General features: G+C 46.2%; 1 protein-coding gene across 1 annotated transcript in view; it reads left to right on the forward strand.

Annotated features, from left to right (window-relative positions):
* LOC147668128 (zinc finger CCCH-type antiviral protein 1-like) overlaps positions 1-7226 on the forward strand; it is a gene marked incomplete at its 3' end in the record, with an annotated part of 295880 nt that extends 288654 nt beyond the window's left edge. The window contains exon 9 of the mRNA XM_086948763.1: positions 7058-7226. Coding sequence (XP_086804889.1) covers positions 7058-7226 — 169 coding nt within the window. The remainder of the gene's footprint in view (positions 1-7057) is intronic.
* Positions 7227-9683: the final 2457 nt, after the last annotated feature.

Genomic DNA, 9683 nt, shown 5'->3' on the forward strand with positions numbered 1-9683 from the left:
TAAAGTATTGGGGACAATTAAAAAGTTTATTAAACTTTATATTAAATGAGTAAACATATTTTTATGTTAAGTATTACTGTGTATTTTGGAGTAAAACGACAAGGAATTGCCCTGGTGGCAGATCTCACCTTTCTCCCTGGCCACTCAGAGAAATGTTGGTGGACTCGGGCACACCCGTGATGCGGAGGTTGCTCCTGTGGGAGCGCGCTTCCAAATCCTTGTTTTTTTGTGCGTATTAGGTCCAAGATTTTGTCCATTTGGAGGAGTTTTTGTCGATTCTAGGTGGCGGCGTCTTCAACATCAGATACCCTCGACTCAACGTGAAGCAAGTGAGTCTCGTGCGAGTCCACCCGAGACTTGACCACATCCAGACGTGAAGACAACTGTTCCAGCTGGGCTGTTATGCCAGAGACCGTAGACTTCACCTCCAACCTGATGGACTTGAAGTCGTCCTCCCGAGAGGTGGCCATCTCTGTGGTGGTAGCTGAGTCGCCCCCGTCGGCGACCACGCCGTCTTGACACATCTGTCGGCACTGCTCAAATGTGATCCTGGGTTACTGGGGTCAGTCTTGCCTATGACAGGCACTGGCTGTGAAGAGAGTGGATGAAGGACACAACTGGATGGCGAAGTGGCAGTGCCCAAAGGTGTGAGAGAGCCGTCCCGGGTTGAGAAGAAACGAATCAGGAGAGCAATGCCAGGTGAGGTGCTGGGAGCCAGTGGGCGGTGCTGGGCTGCACACCCGCCAGCTTCCCGCCATGTACGGCACTAACAGGGACCGCTAGGTCAGTCAGGCGAGTGGTCCAGAGAAGTGCGCCTCCATGCTGGTAGGCTTGGCCTGAAGGAGTGAACTGCTGGCAGAGCTCTGTGCCACCCAGCAGGGGGCGATCGCTGCAACGTCAGAACCACGGGGCCAGAGGGCGAAGTAGCAGAGGCAGGACCAGCAGTTAGGAGCGGGCCCCACAGTATGGCGCGAACGCCCTCAACCCAGCCACGGCGAACCCCGCAACAAATGCACTTACCCCTGGTAACAATGTGCTGGCAGCAGGTGGGTCACAGCAGGCGCAAACAGGCGGATGGCACGCTGAGAGGGGCTGATGAGGCCAGTCAGGTGGAGCAGCTATGTACAGGGGCCCCCGTCGGAATCTGGTGGTAGTCGGTGCTGGGCCAAGAAGAGGACTGGAGCAGGATCCAATGCGGCTTTAGACGATGAGCACGGACCATCGCGTTTGTAGCATTGGGGGTGGATGGATGACCCCGATGAGCATACGGTAAGTCAGGGAAGAGAGGCGGGCTGCAGAGGGGCCGGGCCGCCCTGCAAGAGAGGCCAGTTAGGAAGACTGCATCTGGGCTGGGTGCAGCTGATCCAGGAGGCGGGCAGCAGCGAGGGGTCAAGGGAGGTGTGCCGCCCATATCTCCCGGCCCGGGTTGGGGAGAGGCAGTCTCGGCGTGCGCCGGAGCCCAGACAAGCGGCGCCCGCACGGATAATCAGCGAAGGGCCAGGCGGTACGGCACGCAAGCCCCTAGTCCCACCACCAAGAGCCCCCGGCGGCTGCAGCACTCACCGGCAACTCCCAGCAGCAAAGTAGGGCAGCCTAGGGGTTGTCGCTCCAGGTGTGATGCGTCGCAGCAGTGCAGAGGCAGGTAGGCCATGTGGCGGCAGCTGTAAGGCCTGACCTCGAAGGAAAAGGCCCAGGAGCGGATCTCTGCCCAGAAGCAGCGAGGGGGGCAAAGATGGTTGCGGGATGCTTTGGGGGTAAGCGCCATATTGCTGGGAGTTGCAGGGTTGCGGTCTAGCTCATTTGACCCTCCAGCCCTCTTCCTGCATAAATGCCTGTCATTTCCCGTCCGCGCAGCGGGCGCGCCGACGGCGTGCCAAAGGCGTGCCCGTCTGCGCCCGTCCGCGCCCAACCGGGTCCAGGGGCCATATCCCCTGGTCAAACTCCATCAAAGAAATGTATCTATGGGGAAGATCACCTGCACGCGCTGAGTCCCACATCTATACAGGGCTGTATCACTTTTGACATGACGAATCAATTTCCCCAGTCCTGTTCGTACTGCACCTTCTCCCTGGATGTCCCACAGTTGTGTCGTTGCTGCACTTCGTGGGCCACTACCTCCTCTAATCCTTCTTATACGTTTCTTAGTTTGAAATGCCGCTCCTTACCTAAACATAAACATGAGATTTTTGATCTTTTAATTGAAGAACTACCCAACGCTCTATTTATTACTGAAACGTGGCTGCATGAAAGCTCCGGTCCAGACATAGCGGAAGCACTACCTTCTAATTACGCCATTGTTAAGAGCGACAGACCCAATAAAATCGGGGGTGGCATTGCGATCAAATTTAAGAACAACTTTCAATGCCAGCTTGATTCTGTTATTTTAAGTAATTGCAAGGCAGTGCGTTTTAAACTTGCCCTTCATCCTAAGGTTACTCTTACGGGCTTTTTGGTCTACCGCCCTCCCGGCCCTGTGAATGCCTGGTCGACAACTTTCTGATTACATAGCCTCTATTCTTACAACTTCCAGTCATTTTTTGATTCTAGGTGACTTTAATGTACACCTGGAGGATTCTAAGAATAGTATAAGCAGAAACTTAATTGCCGATTTGGAAGCTATGAATATTTCTCTACATAATCGGGGCCCCACGCACAGATGTGGTCATTTTTTGGACCCAATTTTCTCCAATGTTCCTTATCTACATTGTTCCCCTGCTTTACCCGTCCTTTGATCTGACCACTATCTCATCAGATGTATGCTTACAGCCACTGACGTACTGCCTCATTGAAGAGTCCCATCAGTCATGAGCAAAAGGAACTGGACAAAGCTGGACATCATCTCTCTTAACAATGTTCTTGAGACTCACCTTCCCACCGACCCACTTAGGTCAAATGATATGGATACTGCAGCAGGTATCACAAATTCCTGGCTCTTTGATGCTATTGACATCTGTCTTCCTCTTTCCCATAAGAAGGTGGCTAACCACAATACACTGGCACCCTTGTTCAACGAAGTATTAAAAACGGAAAAGTCGCATTGTAAAAAACCAGAACGTATTTGGAGAAAGGACTATTCCCCTACTGCAGGTCTCAACTACAAAAGCAAATTGAAGCGCTATCATAAAGCCTGTGCCCTAACTAGGGCTGACTATGTCACTAAAACGATAACTGAAGCAGCAAATAAATCCAAAGTACTCTTTGACTTGGTTAAAAATCTTGCTGGCTCTCAGACCACAGCTAAACCTCCGCCCCTGTCTAGTAGCAAATGTGATGAACTTGCTCAGTTTTTTATCACAAAAATCGATAAAATCTACCGAGATATCTCTGACCAAAGCGGTAGCAATATCTCTCCCACATTGTCTGCTAATCTAGGGGATTTAAACTATCCTCTTATCCCTTCCTACGCTCCCCTCCTTTCATGGCCTGATCTTCACCCCGCAGCCCATCTTGAGATTCTATGCAGAGTGAAGTTGGGTTCTCCTACCGATCCCTTGCCCATTCCAATACTGCGTCTATTGGATACCCCGCAGCTCTCTATGATCTGCACTACACTTAATCATTCTCTCAAAACTGCCGTTGTTCCCCCGTTGTTGGAAGCATGCAATGGTTACTCCATTGCTGAAAAAGCCTACTGCTGACCCCAAAGTTCTCTCCAACTTCCGCCCTATCTCTCTGTTGCTGGCCTTCTCCAAAGTTTTGGAGAGGCATATTCATCAGCATCTGTCTCAGTTTGTGGCGACAAATAATTTATTGCACTCCTCCCAGTCGGGTTTTCGTCCTGGTTTCTCTACTGAATTAATCATTAATAATTACATTCTCTACTGAAACCACACTCCTTGGCGTTACGGAAAATCTCCGTTCCTTGTTGGATCGAGGTGACACAGCTGTACTGATATTGCTCGATCTCAGTGCAGCTTTTGACACTGTTTCCCACAAAATTCTCCTCAGATCCCTCGCCGCCACGGGCATCGGTGGCGTAGCCTTGGAATGGTTGGCATCTTTCCTGACAGACCAGACCTTTCAAATTTTCTCACATGCTACTACCTCCAATATCTATTCATCACCCTATGGTGTACCCCAGGGCTTGATTCTTAGCTCCCTCCTTTTTAATCTTTATGTCACTCCCTTGGCCCTTATTGCGGAACGTTCCGGGTTGACTTTGTACACCTATGCCGATGATTCACAAATCGTCTTCTCCCTAACTCAATCTGACCAGGCCTCCACCTCCCTCCTTCAGACGGGCCTTGGGGAGATATCCGATTGGATGAATCTTAACCTTCTCAAATTGAATGGAGGGAAGACTGAAGTCTTGGTCCTCGGGCAAAAACCTGACCTTTCGAGTCCCAGGCACTGGCCATCTGAGATGGGTCCACTTCCATCTCCTTCTGAGCACGTGCGTAACCTGGGGGTGTTCATAGACAAGGGGCTTACCATGCAATGTCAGGCCAATAAAGTGGCAGCCACCTGTTTCACCATTCTACGCTGGCTGTGGAAAATCTTTTGGATGCTGCTGCTTGACACCCAGAGGTCCGTAACGAATGCCTTGGTAACCTCTCGGTTGGACTATGGTAACATACTCTACCTGGGGGCGACCAAGGCAGTTACGAGACATCTTCAACTAGTAAAAAATGCTGCCTCACGCCTGCTCTGCGGTTGTCGTAAAACTGACCACATCACAGAACGCCTCCGCGAACTTCACTGGCTTAAAGTTGATAGCCGCGTGAAATTCAAAGCAATGAGTTACCTGCACAAGATCAAGTCGGGGAGTGCTCCCGACAACTTGCAATCCCGTGTTAAAATCTACTCCTCTTTTCGCTCTCTCCGCTCCTCCTCACAAAACTTATTCTGTGTGCCCAAGTTTAGACTATCTAGAATGAGTGGCAAGTCTTTCTCGTTTTTAGGGCCCAGACTCTGGAACTCCCTTCCCCTTGACATTTGTGCTGAGAGCTGTTATGCTCGCTTCCGTAGGGCCATTAAAACCTGGCTCTTCAATCAATAACCTCTTATTAGTCTGTGCCCTTGCTGCTTCTGTTTCCACTAGCGCTGGGAAACCCTTTGGGGTAGCTGCCGCGCTTTACAAATCTAATAAATAAATTAAAAAAAATAAAAGGCAGTGCCCCGGGCCTGGGCCACGGTGAGTGCAGATATACAGGAACCAGGCGGTTTGGGGGCTGCTGTCTGCAGGATTCTGGCGGATGATGAGCTTGACCGGCGGAGCCCACTTGAAGTGCAGCCATCTCGCAGCCGGCTAAGCCACGCCTCCAAGTATTACGGTATATTTAAATGTACATATTATTTTAAAAGTTGAACAAAGTGAAAGAAATGCTACAGCTCTATTAACTTAATTTTGAATTATATCTTAAATTAATATACACATAATCAAATACATGGGCATTATTTTTTTGAAGTTTAAATTAAAAAAATAATTCCTGCTAAGCCAATATTATGCAGCAAACATTAGTAAAAGTGATTTATAGAATTGATGTAACATATTTTAACAAAATTATATTGTTACTTTCATTTTTAATTTAAAAAGTGTATTAAAATATTTTATAATTAAATAATATATAATATTTTCAGATTTGTTTGCAATGCATTTTATTTATTGATATTTTCCTACCTCCTTTATTTTGTACTGGAGGGTGTTGCAATATCAGTGGTTGGGCATGTGTGGTTGTGCACTTACTGTTATTTCTGTTTTTGAAAGTAGTAACTTACACTTGAACATTTAGCCCACTCCCTTTTTCAGGGGTGAAGACATCTAAGTCTGCACTTTAAGCAACTTTACACTCGAATTGTGTGAATAGCCAAAAGTAGTAAAGCTATTCATAGGTGTAAGAGTAAATTACGCATGTAAATAACTCACAAGTGTATGCTACCTTTGTGAACAGCCTCGAAAGTGTGATTTGTCGTTGTGGCTCTTTTACGCCTAGAAATGACAAACATACACACTTTAATAGGGGATGAATTGTCCTTACACTAAAGAACACCAGCAAAGACCACGCATGCTTCCATGATAACACAATGATATAAAGCAAGTCGGGAGTTTAACCAATTATATAAAGACAATATATGTATTCCTAATTTATGCAATTTAAATGTTTCTCAGATATTCATATAGCACCGATCTAATAATGTGGATAGTAACATACTTTAACATAACAACTTACATTCAAATGTAGAGCCACAGCAATAGCACACAACTCTAGCTTATGTAAACAGCAATTCAGCATTAGTACTAAGGGACAAGGACCTATATGTTATTTCAATGTATTCTTTTTCAGGGCCTTATGAAACTTGTGACTGATCAAGAAACCTTTCTGATAATATGTTTTTATCCCATTACATTTTTTTTAAAGTTTGTGTGGATTTTATAACCAGGGACATACGGGGAAGTCATTTGGGTCTATGCATTTATTCCTCTGGGTATCCCACTTATCAATAATGGGCCTGGCCCGCACATGTTCACATGAGGGGATCTGTCCATTGTGCATCTTCTCTTTTTGGAAACAACCGCAAACATACCATAAAATAGTTTGGTAATGCAGATATCTTCAGATCCAAGGGCAAAGTAGCAGGCCTGCCATTTAATAATGAGCTTTTCATCAGAACTCAGTAGAACAATTTACTTTTGAAGAGGTTAATATATAGTGTCATATGTGAGCCTTCTCCTCCCTCAGTGTACAGCAAAGTTGTTAAACCTGAGGCTGCATTTACGTTTCCTGGTGAAGCCAGAACAGTGCATTAAGAGTCGTGAACAGAATATCAATTCTGAAAATTAAGAAATCAACTTCCTAATAATGCCAAAATGGTTGTTGTAGAGGAAAAAGCAAAATCTTAATGACAGTTCAGCAGACCAATAGGTGAAGAGGGTTGACCTAAAGCCCTTATCTCTGTGTATGCATGGATTTTTACCTATTTTATTACATGAGGTTGGTGAGACAGCTAAAGCTGGAGGAACCCTGGTCTTCATGTTACTAGCCGTCCTTCCACATCACATTGCTGTACTTTGTATATCTACCTTTGATTTTATAATATTCCTTTTCCCATGGTATAGTTCAAAACATCATAACATTGATTTCCAAAAAATGACCTCGTCGTTGAAGAATGTTCGACGGCTCTCCACAACGTCCTCGGTCACCAAACCACGTGAATACGTCCTTACCACCGAGTGGATCTGGTACTGGAAGGACGAATGCGGGCAATGGAGCCAATATGGAAAATATGTGAGTCTCTGTATATACATATCTACTATTGAGCACTGTAGATTGTGTCTAACTGCCTTGGCCCACTGGGGCAAAAATGTATATATGCCATCATTATGCTCCATATGAATTGATGCTTATAGGCTACTGTTTTATTCTATGTGTCAAATATTTCTGACTTGACTAGTCATCTAGTTCAAAGAAATGTCATTAATAAATTAATTTCACATATATTTCTAGAGAAAGAACTAAGCTGCAAGAGCAACGAAGCGCTGTATTAGGAACATAGGAGAGCATTACAGTTATAATAAACCACAGTCAACTATTGATAGGAGTAATAATAACCTCATTACAGAGGTACAGTGACATCTCTGTAATGATGGCTGACACTTCACTCCATAGGAAATCCCATTTTTGCTGCCCCCTTAATAACTTGTGCCTTGACTTGACTAATTTGCTCTCAGCTTGGTGTAAACACTGTGCAATGGTCACCTACCTGCAAATCTTGTTCAAATACTCAAAGAGGGTTCTAAGGTTACAAGGGAAGTCCTAAAAAGTCTCATGTGTCCAATTAATATGACTTTTGTTGTCGGCTGCTTTCACTGCATGGCAAGTTTTCTGTCACCTGTACTTGTTGAATATCTATGACGTTTCGTATATACAAGCAAACATATGAGTGTCTAGTTTGCGTGCACCAGTGTTGTATATAATCTGTAATGATCACGGTCTACAGACAAGTATGGATAATTACGAACAATGGAAAAAAAGCACTAACTGGACAACTCATGTCAATACGAACATTGTGAAAAAAACAGATGATACTGCAACATGCGTACATCTTGGGCCTGCCCACTTACGCGGATTTGTCCCCGGTTTGCTCTACAGATCAGGGAAAGATCGATAACAAAAAGTAATAACATTCACCCACGTGGCCTAGTGAGGAACAGTGAGATAACAAAATAAATCCTCCATTGACCTGCTAAAGTTGGAAAATGTTGCCCGGTCTATTTAGTTGGAAAAAAAACCCTACTGCCTTGACGAAGGCAAGGAAGGAAATGTGTGTTTGCGCCCATCGGCTATCTGCTGTCCTGGTAACATGTCACACCTGCGACCTTGCCTACGGCTAAGAGGACTGGTACCACACCCGCATTGGCCAAGACCATCAAAATATTCGTTGTTGTACACACCCCTCTTGCCTAAGGCTTTTCGGGGTATTATTAGCTTTCCATGTATTGTGCCCCCCATATGTTGAGAGGATTTTGGTTACAAATTTGTACACTACCGGGAAAATGTAACATCCCCAGACATATAGAAGTTTAAGACACTTAGGGCCCCATTAGGATGGCGGGCGGATCGTCCCCGCTAGGCCGGCGGTAGCCACCGCTGGCCTGGTGGGGGCGATCCACTCGCCATCCGTGCCGGAATGACCCCCGCCATATTATCATAACTGGGGGGTCCACGATGGACGGAAAGACCGTCCGCCGCTTTTCCGCCCGGTCGACATGTCGACTGGGTGGAAAATTGTTGGCATGCAGAGTCTGCTTTGTGGGCCCGTTGTGGGCCCCCAGGGACTCCGGGGGGGGGGGTGTTGGGGGTGCACATGGGGGGTACCTATGGTACCCTCCAGCAGTTCCATGCGCAACATGGCAGGCACCGCGCAGTGCCTGCCATGTTGTGCATGGAAGTGCACAGCATGCCTTCCTGGCATTGTGGCGGGCGGTGCTGAGTGCACCGCCTGCCACAATGCCTGGAATGCTGTATGCGCCCGCCACTGTGGCGGGTGCATCCTAATTGCAGGCACGGGACCCAAGCCCTTATGGCGGTCACTGTCTACGATGGGATGGTGGACCCCTTAGTGACAGGTTTACCTCAGTCTGCTGTTTACCTTCTCACTACTAGGGGTGGTATGAGACTGCGTATTGTGTGCATAAATATTTAGAAATACCAATTGATCAGGCTAGGCTTAAAAACAGCAAGAGCTGTTCAATTATGATAGTATCTAAACTTATAGCAATAGGCCTTTAGATTCAATTGATGCACTGAGAAGCAAACACAAAGTTAAAACACTTTTTTTACTGAGTATACGTAGGGGCACACACAGGCTTTCACATTGTAAAAGATTTATTATAACTGATATAGCAAAGCTGTTTTTCAAATATAAGAGATATAGTTCAAGTGCTTAGATGAAAGTGAAGACAAGCGTGATGTGGCGAGTGAAGGTGACATTTTTAAAATATGTACATCGCATTGACAACATAGAAAGAAGCTCCTGTTTGTAATTTTAATAGTAGAGGAGTTTTTTGTTGTATAGAGGTCTATACACTGACTGAAGGAAGAGATAAACATTTCCGACTCCTCTGGTCCTGGCGCAAATGAGGAAGCCATCCGGAGATCCTTCTTGAGACTCGGCTTCTAGTAACTGAAGTCTCACACTTGCGCATTCTGTTGCTCAACTATAAGAAACATCTTCCATGTTCC

This window comes from Lissotriton vulgaris, unplaced genomic scaffold (assembly GCF_964263255.1).
Source record: "Lissotriton vulgaris unplaced genomic scaffold, aLisVul1.2 SCAFFOLD_2847, whole genome shotgun sequence".
Lineage (NCBI taxonomy): Eukaryota > Metazoa > Chordata > Amphibia > Caudata > Salamandridae > Lissotriton > Lissotriton vulgaris.